The following is a 27,214-nucleotide window of genomic DNA, read 5'->3' as shown; positions in this document are numbered from 1 at the left end:
TATTCCTCTTGTCCAGATGGGTTAGGGCAGTGTGCAGTGTGGTTGCGATTGCGTCGTCTGTGGACCTATTGGGTCGGTAAGCAAATTGGAGTGGGTCTAGGGTGTCCGGTAGGGTGGAGGTGATATGGTCCTTGACTAGTCTCTCAAAGCACTTCATGATGACGGAAGTGAGTGCTACGGGGCGGTAGTCGTTTAGCTCAGTTACCTTAGCTTTCTTGGGAACAGGAACAATGGTGGCCCTCTTGAAGCATGTGGGAACAGCAGACTGGGATAAGGATTGATTGAATATGTCCGTAAACACACCAGCCAGCTGGTCTGCGCATGCTCTGAGGACGCGGCTGGGAATGCCGTCTGGGCCTGCAGCCTTGCGAGGGTTAACACGTTTAAATGTTTTACTCACCTCGGCTGCAGTGAAGGAGAGCCCGCAGGTTTTGGTAGGGGGCCGTGTCAGTGGCACTGTATTGTCCTCAAAGCGGGCAAAAAAGTTGTTTAGCCTGTCTGGGAGCAAGACATCCTGGTCCGCGACGGGGCTGGTTTTCTTTTTGTAATCCGTGATTGACTGTAGACCCTGCCACATACCTCTTGTGTCGGAGCCGTTGAATTGCGACTCGATTTTGAACACAAGAACGTTTCTAGTGAAAAGGTGCTTACACTCAGAGCCATGTATTTACACTCAGCCACCCTAGCCTTATTACGGGTTAACGGTTTGGTAATTTTGGTTGGCCAACAAAATGTAAGACTACAATGACTGCATACGTTTCCCCAAATGTTATACGAACAATTTTTTTTTTGTTATTGATGGACAATGGCAAGGCTGCCATTGTATTTTCAGTTACATTCTGGTCAATAAAAATGGTTTACACGTTTATTTTTTAAGAAATACATGGAACTCCAACCGAATAAAACACCATTAACCATCATGCATTGCTTACATTCATTCTATTCTGAAAAGTCTGTTCAGAAAAATCGAAAACAGTACATAAAGGCATAAAACCACAATGTTTTAATAGGGATTAAAAAGACAATATATATATAACCTCTTATGGTTATATGGTTAAAAAAAGACAAAATATCTATATATTCATAACGTAAAATAAATAAATACAGGCGATAGCGTCTATGGTTGTTGCAACGGCTTGTGTGTCGCCTACTGGTTAAATTCGTGTCTTTTCGCACGAATTAAGTAGCACAGAAATTTGTGTATTTTCAAACGAATTGAACCACCCCAAAAATGCACAAAAACGCACGAAATCTGCTGAAATACATTTTGTACATATATGCGTGAATTGAATGTGAGACTGGGCTGGTATATAGTGTAGTTAATCAGTGTAATATATAGTGTAGTTAACCAGTGTAATATACAGTGTAGTTAATCAGTGTAATATATAGTGTAGTTAATCAGTGTAATATATAGTGTAGTTAACCAGTGTAATATATAGTGTAGTTAATCAGTGTAATATATAGTGTAGTTAACCAGTGTAATATATAGTGTAGTTAATCAGTGTAATATACAGTGTAATATATAGTGTAGTTAATCAGTGTAACATATAGTGTAGTTAACCAGTGTAATATATAGTGTAGTTAATCAGTGTAATATACAGTGTAATATATAGTGTAGTTAATCAGTGTAATATATAGTGTAGTTAATCAGTGTAATATACAGTGTAATATATAGTGTAGTTAATCAGTGTAATATATAGTGTAGTTAACCAGTGTAATATATAGTGTAGTTAATCAGTGTAATATACAGTGTAATATATAGTGTAGTTAATCAGTGTAATATATAGTGTAGTTAACCAGTGTAATATATAGTGTAGTTAATATATAGTGTAGTTAATCAGTGTAATATATAGTGTAGTTAATCAGTGTAATATATAGTGTAGTTAATCAGTGTAATATATAGTGTAGTTAATCAGTGTAATATATAGTGTAGTTAATCAGTGTAATATATAGTGTAGTTAATCAGTGTAATATACAGTGTAATATATAGTGTAGTTAATCAGTGTAATATATAGTGTAGTTAATCAGTGTAATATACAGTGTAATATATAGTGTAGTTAATCAGTGTAAAATACAGTATAATATATAGTGTAGTTAATCAGTGTAATATACAGTATAATATATAGTGTAGTTAATCAGTGTAATATATAGTGTAGTTAATCAGTGTAATATATATAGTGTAGTTAATCAGTGTAATATATAGTGTAGTTAATCAGTGTAATATATAGTGTAGTTAATCAGTGTAATATACAGTGTAATATATAGTGTAGTTAATCAGTGTAATATATAATGTAGTTAACCAGTGTAATATATAGTGTAGTTAATCAGTGTAATATATAGTGTAGTTAATCCGTGTAATATATAGTGTAGTTAATCAGTGTAATATATAGTGTACTTAATCTGTGTAATATATAGTGTAGTTAACCAGTGTAATATATAGTGTAGTTAATCAGTGTAATATATAGTGTAGTTAATCAGTGTAATATATAGTGTAGTAAACCAGTGTAATATATATAGTGTAGTTAACCAGTGTTAATATATAGTGTAGTAAACCAGTGTAATATATATAGTGTAGTTAACCAGTGTTAATATATAGTGTAGTTAACCAGTGTAATATATATTGTAGTTAATCAGTGTAATATATACTGTAGTTAATCAGTGTAATATATAGTGTAGTTAATCAGTGTAATATACAGTGTAATATATAGTGTAGTTAATCAGTGTAATATATAGTGTAGTTAATCAGTGTAATATATAGTGTAGTTAATCAGTGTAATATATAGTGTAGTTAACCAGTGTAATATATAGTGTAGTTAACCAGTGTAATATATAGTGTAGTTAATCAGTGTAATATACAGTGTAATATATAGTGTAGTTAATCAGTGTAATATATAGTGTCGTTAACCAGTGTAATATATAGTGTAGTTAATCAGTGTAATATATAGTGTAGTTAATCAGTATAATATATAGTGGACATATCTTTAAAGGAAAGTCTTTTCACTTAAATCAATGAAATACATGCAGTTATGCAACTCACCCCTCTCTCTTATGACCTTGTCTGTAGACAGAAGATAAAACATGATGTATTATGGGTACTAGAACATGAAGACAGACTACATCCTCTCTATTCTGACCTCCTCTGTAGACAGTAGATAAAACATGATGTATTATGGGTACTAGAACATGAAGACAGACTACATCCTCTCTATTCTGACCTCCTCTGTAGACAGTAGATTAAAACATGATGCATTATGGGTACTAGAACATGAAGACAGACTACATCCTCTCTATTCTGACCTCCTCTGTAGACAGTAGATAAAACATGATGTATTATGGGTACTAGAACATGAAGACAGACTACATCCTCTCTATTCTGACCTCCTCTGTAGACAGTAGATAAAACATGATGTATTATGGGTACTAGAACATGAAGACAGACTACATCCTCTCTATTCTGACCTCCTCTGTAGACAGTAGATAAAACATGATGTATTATGGGTACTAGAACATGAAGACAGACTACATCCTCTCTATTCTGACCTCCTCTGTAGACAGTAGATAAAACATGATGTATTATGGGTACTAGAACATGAAGACAGACTACATCCTCTCTATTCTGACCTCCTCTGTAGACAGTAGATAAAACATGATGTATTATGGGTACTAGAACATGAAGACAGACTACATCCTCTCTATTCTGACCTCCTCTGTAGACAGTAGATAAAACATGATGTATTATGGGTACTAGAACATGAAGACAGACTACATCCTCTCTATTCTGACCTCCTCTGTAGACAGTAGATAAAACATGATGTATTATGGGTACTAGAACATGAAGACAGACTACATCCTCTCTATTCTGACCTCCTCTGTAGACAGTAGATAAAACATGATGTATTATGGGTACTAGAACATGAAGACAGACTACATCCTCTCTATTCTGACCTCCTCTGTAGACAGTAGATAAAACATGATGTATTATGGGTACTAGAACATGAAGACAGACTACATCCTCTCTATTCTGACCTCCTCTGTAGACAGTAGATAAAACATGATGTATTATGGGTACTAGAACATGAAGACAGACTACATCCTCTCTATTCTGACCTCCTCTGTAGACAGAGAAGATAAAACATGATGTATTATGGGTACTAGAACATGAAGACAGACTACATCCTCTCTATTCTGACCTCCTCTGTAGACAGTAGATAAAACATGATGTATTATGGGTACTAGAACATGAAGACAGACTACATGCATATAGTAAACACAGAGACAACACTTACCCAGCTGTCTAGACAGGTTTTGAAGATCATCTAGGGGGAGAAATATATTCACTCATCTTGCCACCAAAACAGACAGACAAGACAGGTACACAGACAGACAGACACATAGAAAGACAGACAGACAGACAGACACATAGAAAGACAAACAGACAGACATAGACAGAGACACACAGTACACAGACAGACAGGAACACAGGCAGACAGGAATAAACAGACAGACAGACAGATAGGGACACAGACAGACAGACAGGAACACAGACAGACAGACAGACAGACAGACAGACAGACAGACAGACAGACAGACAGACAGACAGACAGACAGACAGACAGACAGACAGACAGACACACAGACAGGACATACAGTTGTGGCCAAAAGTTTTGAGAAAATATTCATTTCAAATCAAAACGTGTGCCGAATACAACCGGTGTAATGCAGTGAAATGCTTATTTACAGGCTCTAACCAATAGTGCGAAAATAAAGGTAATAGGTAGGTATAGAAATAAAACAACAGTAAAAAGACATTTGAAAATAACAGTAGCGAGGCTACATACAGACACCGGTTAGTCAGGCTGATTGAGGTAGTATGTACATGTAGGTATGGTTAAAGTGACTATGCATATATGATGAACAGAGAGTAGCAGCAGCGTAAAAGAGGGGTTGGCGGGGGGGACACACAATGCAAATAGTCCGGGTAGCCATTTGGTTACCTGTTCAGGAGTCTTATGGCTTGGCGGTAAAAACTGTTGAGAAGCCTTTTTGTCCAAGACTTGGCACTCCGGTACCGCTTGCCATGCGGTAGTAGAGAGAACAGTCTGTGACTGGGGTCTTTGACAATTGTTAGGGCCTTCCTCTGACACCGCCTGGTGTAGAGGTCCTGGATGGCAGGCAGCTTAGCCCCAGTGATGTACTGGGCCGTACGCACTACCCTCTGTAGTGCCTTGCGGTCGGAGGCCGAGCAGTTGCCATACCAGGCAGTGATGCAACCGGTCAGGATGCTCTCGATGTTGCAGCTGTAGAACTTTTTGAGGATCTGAGGACCCATGCCAAATCTTTTCCTGAGAGGGAATTGTCTTTGTCGTGTCCTCTTCACGACTGTCTTGGTGTGTTTGGACCATGTTGGTTTGTTGGTGATGTGGACACCCAAGGAACTTGAAGCTCTCAACCTGCTCCACTACAACCCCGTCGATAAGAATGGGGGCGTGCTCGGTCCTCCTTTTCCTGTAGTCCACTTTTTTCCACAAAGTTTGCTGCTTCAGTGTCTTTATATATTTTTGTCAGATGTTACTATGGAATTCTGAAGTATAATTACAAGCATTTCATAAGTGTCAAAGGCTTTTATTGACAATTACATGAAGTTGATGCAAAGAGTCAATATTTGCAGTGTTGACCCTTCTTTTTCAAGACCTCTGCAATCCATCCTGGTATGCTGTCAATTAACTTCTGGGCCCCATCCTGACTGATGGCAGCCCATTCTTGCATAATCACTGCTTGGAGTTTGTCAGAATTTGTGGGGTTTTGTTTGTCCCCCCGCCTCTTGAGGATTGACCACAAGTTCCCTGTCCGGGGGTTTCTTCTGATGGGGCCACAGTGTCTCCTGACCCCTCCTGTCTCAGCCTCCAGTATTTATGCTGCAGTAGTTTATGTGTCAGGGGGCTAGGGTCAGTTGGTTATACCTGGAGTACTTCTCCTATCTTATCCAGTGTCCTGTGTGAATTTAAGTATGCTCTCTCTAATTCTCTCGTTCTCTCTTTCTTTCTCTCTCTCGGAGGACCTGAGCCCTAGGACCATACGTCACGGCAAACCGGGCATGATGACTCCTTGCTGTCCCCAGTCCGCCTGGCCTTGCTGCTATTCCAGTTTCAACTGTTCTGCCTGCGGTTATGGAACCGCCACCTGTCCCAGACCTGCTATTTTCAACTCTTAATGATCGGCTATGAAAAGCCAACTGATATTTATTCCTGATTATTATTTGACCATGCTTGTCACTTATGAATATTTTGAACATCTTGGCATAGTTCTGTTATAATCTCCACCCGGCACAGCCAGAAGAGGACTTGCCACCCCTCATAGCCTGGTTCCTCTCTAGGTTTCTTCCTAGGTTTTGGCCTTTCTATGGAGTTTTTCCTAGCCACCGTGCTTCTACACCTGCATTGCTTGCTGTTTGGGGTTTTAGGCTGGGTTTCTGTACAGCACTTCGAGATATTAGCTGATGTACGAAGGGCTATATAAAATAACCTTGATTTGATTTGATTTGATTCACAATGGGATTAAGTTCTGGGGAGTTTCCTGGCCATGGACCCAAAATATCAATGTTATGTTCCCCGAGCCACTTAGTTATACCAAGCAACTTACTTTTGCCTTATGGCAAGGTGCTCCATCATGCTGGAAAAGGCATTGTTCGTCACCAAACTATTCCTGGATGGTTGGGAGAAGTTGCTCTCGGAGGATGTGTTGGTACCATTCTTTATTCATGGCTGTGTTCTTAGGCAAAATTGTGAGTGAGCCCACTCCCTTGGCTGAGAAGCAACCCCACACATGAATGGTCTCAGGATGCTTTACTGTTGGCATGACACAAGACTGATGGTAGCGCTCACCTTGTCTTCTCCGGACAAGCTTTTTTCCGGATGCCCCAAACAATTGGAAAGGGGATTCATCAGAGAAAATGACTTTACCCCAGTCCTCAGCAGTCCAATCCCTGTACCTTTTGCAGAATATCAGTCTGTCCCTGATGTTTTTCCTGGAGAGAAGTGGCTTCTTTGCTGCCCTTCTTGACACCAGGCCATCCTCCAAAAGTCTTCGCCTCACTGTGCGTGCAGATGGACTCACACCTGCCTGCTGCCATTCCTGAGCAAGCTCGGTACTGGTGGTGCCCGATCCCGCAGCTGAATCAACTTTAGGAGACGGTCCTGGCGCTTGCTGGACTTTCTTGGGCGCCCTGAAGCCTTCTTCACAACAATTTAACCGCTCTCCTTGAAGTTCTTGATGATCCAATAAATGGTTGATTTAGGTGCAATCTTACTGGCAGCAATATCCTTGCCTGTGAAGTCCTTTTTGTACAAAGCAATAATGACGGCATGTGTTCCCTTGCAGGTAACCATGGTTGACAGAGGAAGAACAATGATTCCAAGCACCACCCTCCTTTTGAAGCTTCCAGTCTGTTATTTGAACTCAATCAGCATGACAAAGTGATCTCCAGCCTTGTCCTCGTCAACACTCACACCTGTGTTAACGAGAGAATCACTGACATGTCAGCTGGTCCTTTTGTGGCAGGGCTGAAATGCAGTGGACATGTTTTTATGGGATTCAGTTCATTTGCATGGCAAAGAGGGACTTTGCAATTAATTGCAATTCATCTGATCACTCTTCATAACATTCTGGAGTATATGCAAATTGCCATCATACAAACTGAGGCAGCAGACTTTGTGAAAATTAATATTTGTGTCATTCTCAAAACGTTTGGCCACGACTGTACATATTTTTTCACTTGTGCAACAATCTCTTAAGACGGAGAAGATAAAAACATCAGATGCGTATTATGGGAACTAGATCATGAAGTTGGAGAAAGACAGACTTTCAAACACACAACTCACCTCTCTGTTTTATAACCTTCTCTGTAGACAGAAGACAGAAGATAAAAACATGACGCATTTTGGGTAGTAGAACATGAAGACAGACTACATCCTCTCTATTCTGACCTCCTCTGTAGACAGTAGATACAACATGATGTATTATGGGTACTAGAACATGAAGACAGACTACATGCATATAGTAAACACAGAGACAACACTTACCCAGCTGTCCAGTCAGGTTTTTAAGATCATCTAGGGGGAGAAAAATATTCACTCATCTTGCCACCAAAACAGACAGTACACAGACACACAGACAGGTAGGCAAAATCAGACACAAAAACACATACTTACAAAGGTAAAGTTCTTCTGAATCTGTGGATGTTTGAAAAAAACACAGATTATCAGTTAGAAGACATGTTGACACCTTCTAAAACCATCATGTTATTATCTAACCCTGCTGGTCACCCCTCAGAGCCTGGTTCCTCTAGTCTACCCAGTACAGCCAGTAGAGGACTGGTCGCCCCTCAGAGCCTGGTTCCTCTGGTCTACCCAGTACAGCCAGTAGAGGACTGGTCACCCCTCAGAGCCTGGTTCCCCTCTACTCAGTACAGCCAGTAGAGGACTGGTCACCCTTCAGAGCCTGGTTCCTCTGGTCTACCCAGTACAGCCAGTAGAGGACTGGTCACCCCTCAGAGCCTGGTTCCTCTGGTCTACCCAGTACAGCCAGTAGAGGACTGGTCACCCCTCAGAGCCTGGTTCCTCTGGTCTACCCAGTACAGTCAGTAGAGGACTGGTCACCCCTCAGAGCCTGGTTCCTCTGGTCTACCCAGTACAGCCAGTAGAGGACTGGTCCCCCCTCAGAGCCTGGTTCCTCTGGTCTACCCAGTAGAGCCAGTAGAGGACTGGTCACCCCTCAGAGCCTGGTTCCTCTGGTCTACCCATTACAGCCAGTAGAGGACTGGTCACCCCTCAGAGCCTGGTTCCTCTCTACCCAGTACAGCCAGTAGAGGACTGGTCACCCCTCAGAGCCTGGTTCCTCTCTAGGTTTCTTCCTAGGTTCATGCCTTTCTAGGGAGTTTTTCCTAGCCACCGTGCTTCTACATCTGCATTTATTGCTGTTTGGGGTTTTAGGCTGGGTTTCTGTACAGCACTTTGTGACATTGGCCGATGTAAAAAGCGCTTCATAAATACATTTGATTGATCGATTGATGCTGGGCGATTAGGCCTGGCTCGCAGTCGGAGTTCCAATTCATCCCAAAGGTGTTCGACGGGGTGGAGGTCAGGGCTCTGTGCAGGCCAGTCAAGTTCTTCCATACCAATCTTGACAAACCATTTCTGAATGGACCTCGCTTGTGTTCGGGGGTATTGTCATGCTGAAAAAGGAAAGAGCCTTCCCCAAACTGTTGCCGCAAAGTTGGAAGCACAGAATCATCTAGAATGTCATTATATGCTGTACGGTTTAGATTTCCCTTCACTGGAACTAAGGGGCCCGAACCATGAAAAACAGCCCCAGACCATTATTCCTCCTCCACCAAACTTTACAGTTGACACTATGCATTGGGGCAGGTAGTGTTCTCCTGGCATCCGCCAAACCCAGATTAATCTGTCACACTGCCAGATGGTGAAGCGTGATTCATCACTCCTGAGAACGAATTTCCACTAGTCCAGAGTCCAATGGCGGCGAGCTTTACACCACTCCACCCGACGCTTGGCATTGAGCATGGTGATCTTAGGCTTGTGTGCGGCTGCTCGGCCACGGAAACCCATTTCATGAAGCTCCAGACAAACAGTTCTTGTGTTGACGTTGCTTCCAAAGGCAGTTTGGAACTCTGTAGTGAGTGTTGCAACCGAGGACAGACGATTTTTACGCGCTTCAACACTTGGCGGTCCCATTCTGTGAGATTCTGTGGCCTACCACTAAACGGCTGAGACATTTTTGCTCCTAGATGTTTCCACTCCACAATAACAGCACTTACACTTGACCGGGGCAGCTCTAGCAGGGCAGAAACTTGACAAACTGACTTGTTGGAAAGGTGGCATCCTAAGACAGTGCCACGTTGAAAGTCACTGAGCTCTTCAGTAAGGCCATTCTACTGACAATGTTTGTCTATGGAGATTGCATGGCTGTGTGCTTGATTTTATACACTAGTTAATATATAGTGTAGTTAATCAGTGTAATAAATAGTGTAATATATATTGTAGTTAATCAGTATAATAGATAGTGTAGTTAATCAGTATAATATATAGTGTAGTTAATCAGTATAATATATAGTATAATATATAGTGTAGTTAATCAGTGTAATATATAGTGTAATATATAGTGTAGTTAACCAGTGTAATATATAGTGTAGTTAATCAGTATAATATATAGTATAATATATAGTGTAGTTAATCAGTGTAATATATAGTGTAATATATAGTGTAGTTAACCAGTGTAATATATAGTGTAGTTAATCAGTGTAATATATAGTGTAGTTAATCAGTATAATATATAGTATAATATATAGTGTAGTTAATCAGTGTAATATATAGTGTAATAAATAGTGTAGTTAATCAGTGCAATATATAGTGTAGTTAATCAGTGTAATATATAGTGTAGTTAATCTGTGTAATATATAGTGTAGTTAATAAGTGTAATATATAGTATACTATATAGTGTAGTTAACCAGTGTAATATATAGTGTAATATATAGTGTAGTTAATAAGTGTAATATAAAGTGTAGTTAATCAGTGTAATATATAGTGTAGTTAATCAGTATAATATATAGTATACTATATAGTGTAGTTAACCAGTGTAATATATAGTGTAATATATAGTGTAGTTAACCAGTGTAATATATAGTGTAGTTAATCAGTGTAATATATAGTTTAGTTAATCAGTGTAATATATAATGTAGTTAGTCAGTGTAATATGTAGTGTAATATATAGTGTAGTTAATCAGTGTAATATATAGTGTAGTTAATCAGTGTAATATATAATGTAGTTAGTCAGTGTAATATATAGTGTAGTTAATCAGTGTAATATGTAGTGTAGTTAATCAGTATAATATATAGTGTAGTTAGTCAGTGTAATATATAGTGTAGTTAATCAGTGTAATATGTAGTGTAATATATAGTGTAGTTAATCAGTGTAATATATAGTGTAGTTAATCAGTGTAATATATAGTGTAGTTAACCAGTGTAATATATATTATAATATATAGTGTAGTTAATCAGTGTAATATATAGTGTAGTTAATCAGTGTAATATATAGTGTAGTTAATCAGTGTAATATATAGTGTAGTTAATCAGTATAATATATAGTGTAGTTAGTCAGTGTAATATATAGTGTAGTTAACCAGTGTAATATATATTATAATATATAGTATAGTTAATCAGTGTAATATATAGTGTAATATATAGTGTAGTTAATCAGTGTAATATATAGTGTAATATATAGTGTAGTTAACCTGTGTAATGTATAGTGTAGTTAACCAGTGTAATATATAGTGTAGTTAATCAGTGTAATATATAGTGTAGTTAATCAGTGTAATATATAGTGTAGTTAATCAGTGTAATATGTAGTGTAGTTAGTCAGTGTAATATATAGTGTAGTTAACCAGTGTAATATATATTATAATATATAGTATAGTTAATCAGTGTAATATATAGTGTAATATATAGTGTAGTTAATCAGTGTAATATATAGTGTAATATATAGTGTAGTTAACCTGTGTAATGTATAGTGTAGTTAACCAGTGTAATATATAGTGTAGTTAATCAGTGTAATATATAGTGTAGTTAACCAGTGTAATATATAGTGTAGTTAATCAGTGTAATATATAGTGTAGTTAATCAGTGTAATATATAGTGTAGTTAATCAGTGTAATATATAGTGTAGTTAACCAGTGTAATATATAGTGTAGTTAACCAGTGTTAATATATAGTGTAGTTAATCAGTGTAATATATAGTGTAGTTAATCAGTGTAATATATAGTGTAGTTAATCAGTGTAATATATAGTGTAGTTAATCAGTGTAATATATAGTGTAGTTAATCAGTGTAATATATATTATAATACATAGTGTAGTTAATCAGTGTAATATATAGTGTAGTTAATCAGTGTAATATATAGTGTAGTTAATCAGTGTAATATATAGTGTAGTTAATCAGTATAATATATAGTGGAAATATTTTTTAAGGAAAGTTTTTTCACTTAAATCAATGAAATACATGCAGGTGTGCAACTCACCCATCTCTCTTATGACCTTGCCTGTAGATAGAAGATAAAACATGATGTATTATGGGTACTAGAACATGAAGACGGACTACATGCATATAGTAAACACAGAGGCAACACTTACCCAGCTGTCTAGACAGGTTTTGACTGAGTTCATCTAGGGGGAGAAAAATATTCACTCATCTTGCCACCAAAACAGACAGTACACAGACACACAGACAGGTAGGCAAAATCAGACACAAACACACTACTTACAAAGGTAAAGTTCTTCTGAATCTGTGGATGTTTGAAAAAAACACAGATTATCAGTTAGAAGACATGTTGACACCTTCTAAAACCATCATGTTATTATCTAACCCTGCTGGTCACCCCTCAGAGCCTGGTTCCTCTAGTCTACCCAGTACAGCCAGTAGAGGACTGGTCGCCCCTCAGAGCCTGGTTCCTCTGGTCTACCCAGTACAGTCAGTAGAGGACTGGTCACCCCTCAGAGCCTGGTTCCTCTCTACCCAGTACAGTCAGTAGAGGACTGGTCACCCCTCAGAGCCTGGTTCCTCTGGTCTACCCAGTACAGCCAGTAGAGGACTGGTCACCCCTCAGAGCCTGGTTCCTCTGGTCTACCCAGTACAGTCAGTAGAGGACTGGTCACCCCTCAGAGCCTGGTTCCTCTGGTCTACCCAGTACAGCCAGTAGAGGACTGGTCGCCCCTCAGCCTGGTTCCTCTCTACCCAGTACAGCCAGTAGAGGACTGGTCACCCCTCAGAGCCTGGTTCCTCTCTACCCAGTACAGCCAGTAGAGGACTGGTCACCCCTCAGAGCCTGGTTCCTCTGGTCTACCCAGTACAGTCAGTAGAGGACTGGTCACCCCTCAGAGCCTGGTTCCTCTCTACCCAGTACAGCCAGTAGAGGACTGGTCACCCCTCAGAGCCTGGTTCCTCTCTACCCAGTACAGCCAGTAGAGGACTGGTCACCCCTCAGAGCCTGGTTCCTCTCTACCCAGTACAGTCAGTAGAGGACTGGTCACCCCTCAGAGCCTGGTTCCTCTCTACCCAGTACAGCCAGTAGAGGACTGGTCATCCCTCAGAGCCTGGTTCCTCTCTACCCAGTACAGCCAGTAGAGGACTGGTCACCCCTCAGAGCCTGGTTCCTCTGGTCTACCCAGACCCAGTACAACCAGTAGAGGACTGGTCACCCCTCAGAGCCTGGTTCCTCTGGTCTACCCAGTACAGTCAGTAGAGGACTGGTCACCCCTCAGAGCCTGGTTCCTCTCTACCCAGTACAGCCAGTAGAGGACTGGTCACCCCTCAGAGCCTGGTTCCTCTCTACCCAGTACAGTCAGTAGAGGACTGGTCACCCCGCAGAGCCTGGTTCCTCTCTACCCAGTACAGTCAGTAGAGGACTGGTCACCCCTCAGAGCCTGGTTCCTCTGGTCTACCCAGTACAGCCAGTAGAGGACTGGTCACCCCTCAGAGCCTGGTTCCTCTGGTCTAACCAGTACAGCCAGTAGAGGACTGGTCACCCCTCAGAGCCTGGTTCCTCTCTACCCAGTACAGCCAGTAGAGGACTGGTCATCCCTCAGAGCCTGGTTCCTCTGTACCCAGTACAGCCAGTAGAGGACTGGTCACCCCTCAGAGCCTGGTTCCTCTGGTCTACCCAGTACAGCCAGTAGAGGACTGGTCACCTCTCAGAGCCTGGTTCCTCTGGTCTACCCAGTACAGCCAGTAGAGGACTGGTCACCCCTCAGAGCCTGGTTCCTCTCTACCCAGTACAGTCAGTAGAGGACTGGTTACCCCTCAGAGCCTGGTTCCTCTCTACCCAGTACAGCCAGTAGAGGACTGGTCACCCCTCAGAGCCTGGTTCCTCTCTAGATAAGGTTTTTAGCTTTTAGGGTGTAAGACACTTTGTGACAACATCTGCTTAAAATGGCTTCATAAAATACATTTCATTGACCTGTCCGTTAGGAACTACAGTTGAAGTCGGAAGTTTAGTGAAGTCATTAAAACTCGACACATTTCTTGTTAACAAACTATAGCTTTGGCAAGTCAGTTACTTTGTGCATGACACAAGTCATTTTTCCTACAATTGTTTACAGACAGATTATTCATGGCTTTAGAAGCTTCTGATTGACTCAAATGTTGTCAATTAGCCTATCAGAGGCTAATTAACATCATTTGAGTCAATTGGAGGTGTACCTGTGGGTGTATTTCAAGGCCTACCTTCAAACTCAGTGCCTCTTTGCTTGACATCATGGTAAAATCAAAAGAAATCAGTCAATTTCCAGGAATTTTCAGGAAGGAGAAACGTTCTTTGGTGCAAAAAGTGCAAATCAATCCCAGAACAACAGCAAAGGACCTTGTGAAGATGCTGGAGGAAACAGGTACAAAAGTATCTATATCCACAGTAAAACGAGTCCTATATCGACATAACCTGAAAGGCCGCTCAACAAGGAAGAAACCACTGCTCCAAAACCGCCATAAAAAACCAGACTACTGTTTGCAACTGCACATGGGGACAAAGATCGTACTTTTTGGAGAAATGTCCTCTGGTCTGATGAAACAAAAATAGAACTGTTTGGCCATAATGACCATCGTTATGTTTGGTGGAAAAGGGGGAGGCTTGCAAGCTGAAGAACACCATCCCAACTGTGAAGCACGGGGGTGGCAGCATCATGTTGTGGGGGCGCTTTCCTGCAGGAGGGACTGGTGCACTTCACAAAATAGATGGCATCATGAGGCAGGAAAATTGTGTGGCTATATTGAAGCAACATCTCAAGACATCAGTCAGGAAGTTAAAGCTTGGTCGCAAATGTGTCTTCCAAATGGACAATGACCCCAAGCATACGTCCAAAGTTGTGGCAAAATGGCTTAAGGACAACAAAGTCAAGGTATTGGGGTGGCCATCACAAAGCCCTGACCTCAATCCTATAGACAATTTGTGGGCAGAACTGAAAAGTGTGTGCGAGCAAGGGGGCCTACAAACCTGACTCAGTTACACCAGCTCTGTCAGGAGGAATGGTCCAAAATTCACCCAACTTACTGTGGGAAGCTATTGGAAGGCTACCTGAAACGTTTGACCCAAATTAAACAATTTAAAAGCAATGCTACCAAATACTAATTGAGTGTATGTAAACTTCTGACCCACTGGGAATGTGATGAATGAAATAAAAGCTGAAATAAATAATTCTCTACTATTATTTTTACTACTCTACATTTCACATTCTTAAAATAAAGTGGTGATCCTAACTGACTTGACAGGGAATTTTTACTAGGATTAAATGTCAGGAATTGTGAAAAACTGAGTTTAAATGTATTTGGCTAAGGTGTATGTAAACTTCTGACTTCAACTGCATATTGACCCGCTAACAGCCCATAATGAGCTATTATATATAATACTGTACAAGGTGTCACTCAGCTTTATGTAGGTGATGCTATATGACTGAGTCACTCAGCTTTATGTAGTTGCTGAGGCTATATGACTGAGTCACTCAGCTTTATGTAGGTGACGAGGCTATATGACTGAGTCACTCAGCTTTATGTAGGTGACGATGCTATATGACTGAGTCACTCAGCTTTATGTAGGTGACGATGCTATATGACTGAGTCACTCAGCTTTATGTAGGTGACGAGGCTATATGACTGAGTCACTCAGCTTTATGTAGGTTATGAGGCTATATGACTGAGTCACTCAGCTTTATGTAGGTGACGAGGCTATATGACTGAGTCACTCAGCTTTATGTAGGTGCTGAGGCTATATGACTGAGTCACTCAGCTTTATGTAGGTGACGAGGCTATATGACTGAGTCACTCAGCTTTATGTAGGTGTCGAGGCTATATGACTGAGTCACTCAGCTTTATGTAGGTGACGAGGCTATATGACTGAGTCACTCAGCTTTATGTAGGTGCTGAGGCTATATGACTGAGTCACTCAGCTTTATGTAGGTGCTGAGGCTATATGACTGAGTCACTCAGCTTTATGTAGGTGATGAGGCTATATGACTGAGTCACTCAGCTTTATGTAGGTGCTGAGGCTATATGACTGAGTCACTCAGCTTTATGTAGGTGACGAGGCTATATGACTGAGTCACTCAGCTTTATGTAGGTGACGAGGCTATATGACTGAGTCACTCAGCTTTATGTAGGTGCTGAGGCTATATGACTGAGTCACTCAGCTTTATGTAGGTGCTGAGGCTATATGACTGAGTCACTCAGCTTTATGTAGGTGACGAGGCTATATGACTGAGTCACTCAGCTTTATGTAGGTGTCGAGGCTATATGACTGAGTCACTCAGCTTTATGTAGGTGCTGAGGCTATATGACTGAGTCACTCAGCTTTATGTAGGTGCTGAGGCTATATGACTGAGTCACTCAGCTTTATGTAGGTGCTGAGGCTATATGACTGAGTCACTCAGCTTTATGTAGGTGCTGGGCTATATGACTGAGTCACTCAGCTTTATGTAGGTGCTGAGGATATATAACTGAGTCACTCAGCTTTATGTAGGTGCTGAGGATATATAACTGAGTCACTCAGCTTTGTGTAGGTGACGAGGCTATATGACTGAGTCACTCAGATTTATGTAGGTGCTGAGGCTATATGACTGAGTCACCCAGCTTTATGTAGGTGACGAGGCTATATGACTGAGTCACTCAGCTTTATGTAGGTGATGCTATATGACTGAGTCACTCAGCTTTATGTAGGTGATGCTATATGACTGAGTCACTCAGCTTTATGTAGGTGCTGAGGCTATATGACTGGGTCACTCAGCTTTATGTAGGTGCTGAGGCTATATGAGTGAGTCACTCAGCTTTATGTAGGTGCTGAGGCTATATGACTGAGTCACTCAGCTTTATGTAGGTGATGAGGCTATATGACTGAGTCACTCAGCTTTATGTAGGTGCTGCTATATGACTGAGTCACTCAGCTTTATGTAGGTGATGAGGCTATATGAGTGAGTCACTCAGCTTTATGTAGGTGCTGAGGCTATATGAGTGAGTCACTCAGCTTTATGTAGGTGCCGGGGCTATATGACTGAGTCACTCAGCTTTATGTAGGTGCTGAGGCTATATGACTGAGTCACTCAGCTTTATGTAGGTGCTGCTATATGACTGAGTCACTCAGCTTTATGTAGGTGATGAGGCTATATGACTGAGTCACTCAGCTTTATGTAGGTGCCGAGGCTATATGACTGAGTCACTCAGCTTTATGTAGGTGATGAGGCTTTATGACTGAGTCACTCAGCTTTATGTAGGTGCTGAGGCTATATGACTGAGTCACTCAGCTTTATGTAGGTGCTGAGGCTATATGACTGAGTCACTCAGCTTTATGTAGGTGCTGAGGCTATATGACTGAGTCATTCAGCTTTATGTAGGTGCTGAGGCTATATGACTGAGTCACTCAGCTTTATGTAGGTGATGAGGCTTTATGACTGAGTCACTCAGCTTTATGTAGGTGACGAGGCTATATGACTGAGTCACTCAGCTTTATGTAGGTGCTGAGGCTATATGACTGAGTCACTCAGCTTTATGTAGGTGCTGAGGCTATATGACTGAGTCACTCAGCTTTATGTAGGTGCTGAGGCTATATGACTGAGTCACTCAGCTTTATGTAGGTGCTGAGGCTATATGACTGAGTCACTCAGCTTTATGTAGATGAGGCTATATGACTGAGTCACTCAGCTTTATGTAGGTGCTGAGGCTATATGACTGAGTCACTCAGCTTTATGTAGGTGCTGAGGCTATATGAATGAGTCACTCAGCTTTATGTAGGTGAGGCTATATGACTGAGTCACTCAGCTTTATATAGGTGAGGCTATATGACTGAGTCACTCAGCTTTATGTAGGTGTCGAGGCTATATGGCTGAGTCACTCAGCTTTATGTAGGTGTCGAGGCTATATGACTGAGTCACTCAGCTTTATGTAGGTGAGGCTATATGACTGAGTCACTCAGCTTTATGTAGGTAACGGGCTATATGAGTGAGTCACTCAGCTTTATGTAGGTACCGGGCTATATGACTGAGTCACTCAGCTTTATGTAGGTAACGGGCTATATGAGTGAGTCACTCAGCTTTATGTAGGTAACGGGCTATGTGACTGAGTCACTCAGCTTTATGTAGGTGTCGAGGCTATATGACTGAGTCACCCAGCTTTATGTAGGTGACGGGCTATATGACTGAGTCACTCAGCTTTATGTAGGTGATACTATATGACTGAGTCACTCAGCTTTATGTAGGTGTCGAGGCTATATGACTGAGTCACTCAGCTTTATGTAGGTGACGGGCTATATGAGTGATTCACACAGCGTTATGTAGGTGACGAGGCTATATGACTGAGTCACTCAGATTTATGTAGGTGAGGCTATATGACTGAGTCACTCAGCTTTATGTGGGTGAGGCTATATGACTGAGTCACTCAGCTTTATGTAGGTGAGGCTATATGACTGAGTCACTCAGCTTTATGTAGGTGCTGAGGCTATATGAGTGAGTCACTCAGCTTTATGTAGGTGAGGCTATATGAATGAGTCACTCAGCTTTATGTAGGTGCTGGGCTATATGACTGAGTCACTCAGCTTTATGTAGGTGAGGCTATATGACTGAGTCACTCAGCTTTATGTAGGTGATGAGGCTATATGACTGAGTCACTCAGCTTTATGTAGGTGCCGGGGCTATATGACTGAATCACTCAGCTTTATGTAGGTGTCGAGGCTATATGACTGAGTCACTCAGCTTTATGTAGGTGCTGAGGCTATATGACTGAGTCACTCAGCTTTATGTAGGTGTCGAGGCTATATGACTGAGTCACTCAGCTTTACGTAGGTGAGGCTATATGACTGAGTCACTCAGCTTAATGTAGGTGCTGAGGCTATATGACTGAGTCACTCAGCTTTATGTAGGTGCTGAGGTTATATGACTGAGTCACTCAGCTTTATGTAGGTGCCGGGCTATATGACTGAGTCACTCAGCTTTATGTAGGTGCTGAGGCTATATGACTGAGTCACTCAGCTTTATGTAGGTGCTGAGGCTATATGACTGAGTCACTCAGCTTTATGTAGGTGATGCTATATGACTGAGTCACTCAGCTTTATGTAGGTGAGGCTATATGACGGAGTCACTCAGCTTTATGTAGGTGTCGAGGCTATATGACTGAGTCACTCAGCTTTATGTAGGTGTCGAGGCTATATGACTGAGTCACTCAGCTTTATGTAGGTGCTGAGGCTATATGACTGAGTCACTCAGCTTTATGTAGGTGCCGAGGCTATATGACTGAGTCACTCAGCTTTATGTAGGTGCTGGGCTATATGACTGAGTCACTCAGCTTTATGTAGGTGCTGGGCTATATGACTGAGTCACTCAGCTTTATGTAGGTCCCGAGGCTATATGACTGAGTCACTCAGCTTTATGTAGGTGCTGGGCTATATGAGTGAGTCACTCAGCTTTATGTAGGTGCTGGGCTATATGAGTAAGTCACTCAGCTTTATGTAGGTGCCGAGGCTATATGACTGAGTCACTCAGCTTTATGTAGGTGCTGAGGCTATATGACTGAGTCACTCAGCTTTATGCAGGTGAGGCTATATGACTGAGTCACTCAGCTTTATGTAGGTACCGGGCTATATGACTGAGTCACTCAGCTTTATGTAGGTGAGGGTATATGACTGAGTCACTCAGCTTTATGTAGGTGCTGAGGCTATATGACTGAGTCACTCAGCTTTATGTAGGTGAGGCTATATGACTGAGTCACTCAGCTTTATGTAGGTGAGGCAATATGACTGAGTCACTCAGCTTTATGTAGGTGAGGCTATATGACTGAGTCACTCAGCTTTATGTAGGTGAGGCTATATGACTGAGTCACTCAGCTTTATGTAGGTACCCGGGCTATATGACTGAGTCACTCAGCTTTATGTAGGTACCGGGCTATATGACTGAGTCACTCAGCTTTATGTAGGTGAGGCTATATGACTGAGTCACTCAGCTTTATGTAGGTGAGGCTATATGACTGAGTCACTCAGCTTTATGTAGGTACCGGGCTATATGACTGAGTCACTCAGCTTTATGTAGGTGAGGCTATATGACTGAGTCACTCAGCTTTATGTAGGTGCCGAGGCTATATGACTGAGTCACTCAGCTTTATGTAGGTGACGAGGCTATATGACTGAGTCACTCAGCTTTATGTAGGTGCTGCTATATGACTGAGTCACTCAGCTTTATGTAGGTGCTGAGGCTATATGACTGAGTCACTCAGCTTTATGTAGGTGAGGCTATATGACTGAGTCACTCAGCTTTATGTAGGTGCTGAGGCTATATGAGTGAGTCACCCAGCTTTATGTAGGTGTCGAGGCTATATGATTGAGTCAAACAGCTTTATGTAGGTGTTGAGGATATATGACTGAGTCACTCAGCTTTATGTAGGTGAGGCTATATGACTGAGTCACTCAGCTTTATGTAGGTGAGGCTATATGACTGAGTCACTCAGCTTTATGTAGGTGCTGGGCTATATGACTGAGTCACTCAGCTTTATGTAGGTGGTGGGATATATGACTAAGTCAGCTCCATTATTAGTTATTAGTTACCGTACTAAACCACACATTACCTCTAACTCCCCTTGTGGTGGTCTGAGGTAGTGATGCAGGGTACCGTACTAAACCACACATTACCTCTAACTCCCCCTAGAGGTGGTCTGAGGTAGTGATGCAGGGTACCCTACTAAACCACACATTATCTCTAACTCCCCTAGTGGTGGTCTGAGGTAGTGATGCAGGGTACCGTACTAAACCACACATTACCTCTAACTCCCCCTAGTGGTGGTCTGAGGTAGTGATGCAGGGTACCGTACTAAACCACACATTACCTCTAACTCCCCCTAGTGGTGGTCTGAGGTAGTGATGCAGGGTACCGTACTAAACCACACATTACCTCTAACTCCCCCTAGTGGTGGTCTGAGGTAGTGATGCAGGGTACCGTACTAAACCACACATTACCTCTAACTCCCCCTAGTGGTGGTATGAGGTAGTGATGCAGGGTACCGTACTAAACCACACATTACCTCTAACTCCCCCTAGTGGTGGTCTGAGGTAGTGATGCAGGGTACCGTACTAAACCACACATTACCTCTAACTCCCCCTAGTGGTGGTCTGAGGTAGTGATGCAGGGTACCGTACTAAACCACACATTACCTCTAACTCCCCCTAGTGGTGGTCTGAGGTAGTGATGCAGGGTACCGTACTAAACCACACATTACCTCTAACTCCCCCTAGTGGTGGTCTGAGGTAGTGATGCAGGGTACCGTACTAAACCACACATTACCTCTAACTCCCCCTAGTGGTGGTCTGAGGTAGTGATGCAGGGTACCGTACTAAACCACACATTACCTCTAACTCCCCCTAGTGGTGGTCTGAGGTAGTGATACAGGGTACCGTACTAAACCACACATTACCTCTAACTCCCCTAGTGGTGGTCTGAGGTAGTGATACAGGGTACCGTACTAAACCACACATTACCTCTAACTCCCCCTAGTGGTGGTCTGAGGTAGTGATGCAGGGTACCGTACTAAACCACACATTACCTCTAACTCCCCCTAGTGGTGGTCTGAGGTAGTGACGCAGGGTACCGTACTAAACCACACATTACCTCTAACTCCCCCTAGTGGTGGTCTGAGGTAGTGATGCAGGGTACCCTACTAAACCACACATTATCTCTAACTCCCCCTAGTGGTGGTCTGAGGTAGTGATGCAGGGTACCGTACTAAACCACACATTACCTCTAACTCCCCCTAGTGGTGGTCTGAGGTAGTGATGCAGGGTACCGTACTAAACCACACATTACCTCTAACTCCCCCTAGTGGTGGTCTGAGGTAGTGATGCAGGGTACCGTACTAAACCACACATTACCTCTAACTCCCCCTAGTGGTGGTCTGAGGTAGTGATGCAGGGTACCGTACTAAACCACACATTACCTCTAACTCCCCCTAGTGGTGGTCTGAGGTAGTGATGCAGGGTACCGTACTAAACCACACATTACCTCTAACTCCCCTAGTGGTGGTCTGAGGTAGTGATACAGGGTACCGTACTAAACCACACATTACCTCTAACTCCCCCTAGTGGTGGTCTGAGGTAGTGATGCAGGGTACCGTACTAAACCACACATTACATCTAGCTCCCCCTAGTGGTGGTCTGAGGTAGTGATGCAGGGTACCGTACTAAACCACACATTACCTCTAACTCCCCCTAGTGGTGGTCTGAGGTAGTGACGCAGGGTACCGTACTAAACCACACATTACCTCTAACTCCCCCTAGTGGTGGTCTGAGGTAGTGATGCAGGGTACCGTACTAAACCACACATTACCTCTAACTCCCCCTAGTGGTGGTCTGAGGTAGTGATGCAGGGTACCGTACTAAACCACACATTACCTCTAACTCCCCCTAGTGGTGGTCTGAGGTAGTGATGCAGGGTACCGTACTAAACCACACATTACCTCTAACTCCCCCTAGTGGTGGTCTGAGGTAGTGATGCAGGGTACCGTACTAAACCACACATTACCTCTAACTCCCCCTTAACTCTAGAAGCCCATAGTGTAGAGAACCTATCTGGTCCACTAGAGAACCTAACAGGTCCAGTAGAGAACCTAACAGGTCCAGTAGAGAACCTAACAGGTCCAGTAGACAACCTAACAGGTCCAGTAGACAACCTAACAGGTCCAGTAGAGAACCTAACAGGTCCAGTAGAGAACCTAACAGGTCCAGTAGAGAACCTAACAGGTCCAGTAGACAACCTAACCGGTCCAGTAGACAACCTAACCGGTCCAGTAGACAACCTAACCGGTCCAGTAGAGAACCTAACCGGTCCAGTAGAGAACCTAACAGGTCCAGTAGAGAACCTAACAGGTCCAGTAGAGAACCTAACAGGTCCAGTTAGGTCCAGTAGAGAACCTAACAGGTCCAGTAGAGAACCTAACAGGTCCAGTAGAGAACCTAACAGGTCCAGTAGAGAACCTAACCGGTCCAGTAGAGAACCTAACTGGTCCAGTAGAGAACCTAGCAGGTCCAGTAGAGAACCTAACCGGTCAGTAGAGAACCTAACTGGTCCAGTAGAGAACCTAACAGGTCCAATAGAGTTGAATCTCCAACATGCAGTAGCCCATAGTTAATAGTGTTGAATGTCCAATAGACCAATTCCTTTGTCTCTTCCTCCCCTCTCTGAATCCATGGTGTTATAACCAAACGTCCTGTTTCGTTAGTCCTCTAGGGACTGTATATACTGTATGATGTTAGAATGTTTAAATTGTTAACATAGTGTTAAGAAAGTGTTACACAACTGTTTTCACTTACATCAATGAAATAGATGCACACAGACTTTCACACACAACTCACCCATCTGATTTCTGAACATCTCTGTAGAGAGAAGACAGAGAAGATAAAACATGATGTATTATGGGTACTAGAACATGAAGACAGACTACATCCTCTCTATTCTGACCTCCTCTGTAGACAGTAGATAAAACATGATGTATTATGGGTACTAGAACATGAAGACAGACAACATCCTCTCTATTCTGACCTCCTCTGTAGACAGTAGATAAAACATGATGTATTATGGGTACTAGAACATAAAGACAGACTACATCCTCTCTATTCTGACCTCCTCTGTAGACAGTAGATAAAACATGATGTATTATGGGTACTAGAACATGAAGACAGACTACATCCTCTCTATTCTGACCTCCTCTGTAGACAGTAGATAAAACATGATGTATTATGGGTACTAGAACATGTAGACAGACTACATCCTCTCTATTCTGACCTCCTCTGTAGACAGTAGATAAAACATGATGTATTATGGGTACTAGAACATGAAGACAGACTACATCCTCTCTATTCTGACCTCCTCTGTAGACAGTAGATAAAACATGATGTATTATGGGTACTAGAACACGAAGACAGACTACATCCTCTCTATTCTGACCTCCTCTATAGACAGTAGATAAAACATGATGTATTATGGGTACTAGAACATGAAGACAGACTACATCCTCTCTATTCTGACCTCCTCTGTAGACAGTAGATAAAACATGATGCATTATGGGTACTAGAACATGAAGACAGACTACATCCTCTCTATTCTGACCTCCTCTGTAGACAGTAGATAAAACATGATGTATTATGGGTACTAGAACATGAAGACAGACTACATCCTCTCTATTCTGACCTCCTCTGTAGACAGTAGATACAACATGATGCATTATGGGTACTAGAACATGAAGACAGACTACATCCTCTATTCTGACCTCCTCTGTAGACAGAAGATAAAACATGATGTATTATGGGTACTAGAACATGAAGACAGACTACATCCTCTCTATTCTGACCTCTGTAGACAGTAGATAAAACATGATGTATTATGGGTAATAGAACATGAAGACGGACTACATGCATATAGTAAACACAGAGGCAACACTTACCCAGCTGTCTAGACAGGTTTTGAATGAGAACATCTAAGGGGAGAAATATATTCATTCATCTTGCCACCAAAACAGACAGTACACAGACACACAGACAGGTAGGCAAAATCAGACACAAACACACTACTTACAAAGGTAAAGTTCTTCTGAATCTGTGAATGTTTGAAAAAACACAGATTATCAGTTAGAAGACATGTTGACACCTTCTAAAACCATCATGTTATTATCTAACCCTGCTGGTACTTCCTCAGAGCCTGGTTCCTCTCTACCCAGTACAGCCAGTAGAGGACTGGTCACCCCCCTGTAACCAGAGGTAGAGAGGTTCTTACCCAGGTGATAGACTAGATAAGGTTTATATTCCAGTGATATGTAACCAGAGGTAGACAGGTTCTTACCCAGGTGATAGACTAGATAAGGTTTATATTCCAGTGATATGTAACCAGAGGTAGAGAGGTTCTTACCCAGGTGATAGACTAGATAAGGTTTATATTCCAGTGATATGTAACCAGAGGTAGACAGGTTCTTACCCAGGTGATAGACTAGATAAGGTTTATATTCCAGTGATATGTAACCAGAGGTAGAGAGGTTCTTACCCAGGTGATAGACTAGATAAGGTTTATATTCCAGTGATATGTAACCAGAGGTAGAGAGGTTCTTACCCAGGTGATAGACTAGATAAGGTTTATATTCCAGTGATATGTAACCAGAGGTAGAGAGGTTCTTACCCAGGTGATAGACTAGATAAGGTTTATATTCCAGTGATATGTAACCAGAGGTAGAGAGGTTCTTACCCAGGTGATAGACTAGATGAGGTTTATATTCCAGTGATATGTAACCAGAGGTAGACAGGTTCTTACCCAGGTGATAGACTAGATAAGGTTTATATTCCAGTGATATGTAACCAGAGGTAGACAGGTTCTTACCCAGGTGATAGACTAGATAAGGTTTATATTCCAGTGATATGTAACCAGAGGTAGAGAGGTTCTTACCCAGGTGATAGACTAGATAAGGTTTATATTCCAGTGATATGTAACCAGAGGTAGAGAGGTTCTTACCCAGGTGATAGACTAGATAAGGTTTATATTCCAGTGATATGTAACCAGAGGTAGAGAGGTTCTTACCCAGGTCTCTGACAAGGTCAGGTTCCAGATCCAGTAGAATCCTGTAAAAGTCTAATTTCACCCTTCCTGTGTCGTGGCTGGCTTCTTCCAGGGCCTGGTACAACTGTTTCATCTGGTCCCGGCTGGTCATCAGATTGATCCTGATGTTACAGTACAACTTCGCATAGAACATCTCATACATGATGGGTTTCACCTGGGTAACCATTTGAATGAGGTGATCCTTATGGACGTCAACAAATAAGGCACCTAAAAAGAAATGTAGAGTTATATACTGTAGAACAAGAGGACATTACTAGTCAGGTTAGATGTAGAGTTATATACTGTAGAACAAGAGGACATTACTAGTCAGGTTAGATGTAGAGTTATATACTGTAGAGGACATTACTAGTCAGGTTAGATGTAGAGTTATATACTGTAGAACAAGAGGACATTACTAGTCAGGTTAGATGTAGAGTTATATACTGTAGAGGACATTACTAGTCAGGTTAGATGTAGAGTTATATACTGTAGAACAAGAGGACATTACTAGTCAGGTTAGATGTAGAGTTATATACTGTAGAGGACATTACTAGTCAGGTTAGATGTAGAGTTATATACTGTAGAGGACATTACTAGTCAGGTTAGATGTAGAGTTATATACTGTAGAACAAGAGGACATTACTAGTCAGGTTAGATGTAGAGTTATATACTGTAGAACAAGAGGACATTACTAGTCAGGTTAGATGTAGAGTTATATACTGTAGAACAAGAGGACATTACTAGTCAGGTTAGATGTAGAGTTATATACTGTAGAGGACATTACTAGTCAGGTTAGATGTAGAGTTATATACTGTAGAGGATATTACTAGTCAGGTTAGATGTAGAGTTATATACTGTAGAACAAGATGACATTACTAGTCAGGTTAGATGTAGAGTTATATACTCTAGAGGACATTACTAGTCAGGTTAGATGTAGCGTTATATACTGTAGAGGACATTACTAGTCAGGTTAGATGTAGAGTTATATACTGTAGAACAAGAGGACATTACTAGTCAGGTTAGATGTAGAGTTATATACTGTAGAGGACATTACTAGTCAGGTTAGATGTAGAGTTATATACTGTAGAGGACATTACTAGTCAGGTTAGATGTAGAGTTATATACTGTAGAGGACATTACTAGTCAGGTTAGATGTAGAGTTATATACTGTAGAACAAGAGGACATTACTAGTCAGGTTAGATGTAGAGTTATATACTGTAGAACAAGAGGACATTACTAGTCAGGTTAGGTGTAGAGTTATATACTGTAGAACAAGAGGGCATTACTAGTCAGGTTAGATGTAGAGTTATATACTGTAGAACAAGAGGACATTACTAGTCAGGTTAGATGTAGAGTTATATACTGTAGAGGACATTACTAGTCAGGTTAGATGTAGAGTTATATACTGTAGAACAAGAGGACATTACTAGTCAGGTTAGATGTAGAGTTATATACTGTAGAACAAGAGGACATTACTAGTCAGGTTAGATGTAGAGTTATATACTGTAGAACAAGAGGACATTACTAGTCAGGTTAGATGTAGAGTTATATACTGTAGAG

The 27,214-nt window shown here is 41.7% G+C and overlaps 1 protein-coding gene across 5 annotated transcripts in view; it reads right to left on the bottom strand.

Moving 5' to 3' along the window:
• LOC139561065 (polyamine-modulated factor 1-binding protein 1-like) overlaps nucleotides 1–25,876 on the bottom strand; it is a 50,910-nt gene extending 25,034 nt beyond the window's left edge. For 4 of the 5 annotated variants that reach the window (XR_011672043.1, XM_071377883.1, XM_071377884.1 and 1 more), the window contains exons 1-12: nucleotides 25,636–25,876; nucleotides 24,646–24,666; nucleotides 24,515–24,547; nucleotides 23,427–23,447; nucleotides 12,330–12,350; nucleotides 12,199–12,231; nucleotides 12,087–12,107; nucleotides 8,208–8,228; nucleotides 8,079–8,108; nucleotides 7,878–7,898; nucleotides 4,287–4,316; nucleotides 3,038–3,058 (exon numbers count right to left, since the gene is read on the bottom strand). Coding sequence is in view for 4 of the 5 variants with exons in the window: in XM_071377883.1 (XP_071233984.1) it covers nucleotides 3,038–3,058; nucleotides 4,287–4,316; nucleotides 7,878–7,898; nucleotides 8,079–8,108; nucleotides 8,208–8,228; nucleotides 12,087–12,107; nucleotides 12,199–12,231; nucleotides 12,330–12,350; nucleotides 23,427–23,447; nucleotides 24,515–24,547; nucleotides 24,646–24,666; nucleotides 25,636–25,840 (478 nt within the window). In the remaining variant the exon portion in view is untranslated. The remainder of the gene's footprint in view (nucleotides 1–3,037; nucleotides 3,059–4,286; nucleotides 4,317–7,877; nucleotides 7,899–8,078; nucleotides 8,109–8,207; nucleotides 8,229–12,086; nucleotides 12,108–12,198; nucleotides 12,232–12,329; nucleotides 12,351–23,426; nucleotides 23,448–24,514; nucleotides 24,548–24,645; nucleotides 24,667–25,635) is intronic. The other variant, XM_071377886.1, reaches the window with a different exon arrangement.
• Between the last annotated feature and the right edge of the window lie 1,338 nt (nucleotides 25,877–27,214).

The sequence above is a fragment of the Salvelinus alpinus genome, chromosome 31, assembly GCF_045679555.1.
Source record: "Salvelinus alpinus chromosome 31, SLU_Salpinus.1, whole genome shotgun sequence".
NCBI classification, from domain to species: Eukaryota; Metazoa; Chordata; class Actinopteri; order Salmoniformes; family Salmonidae; genus Salvelinus; species Salvelinus alpinus.
The sequence above is the reverse complement of the archived record's forward strand: the minus strand, read 5'-3'. Positions and strand labels throughout refer to the sequence as shown.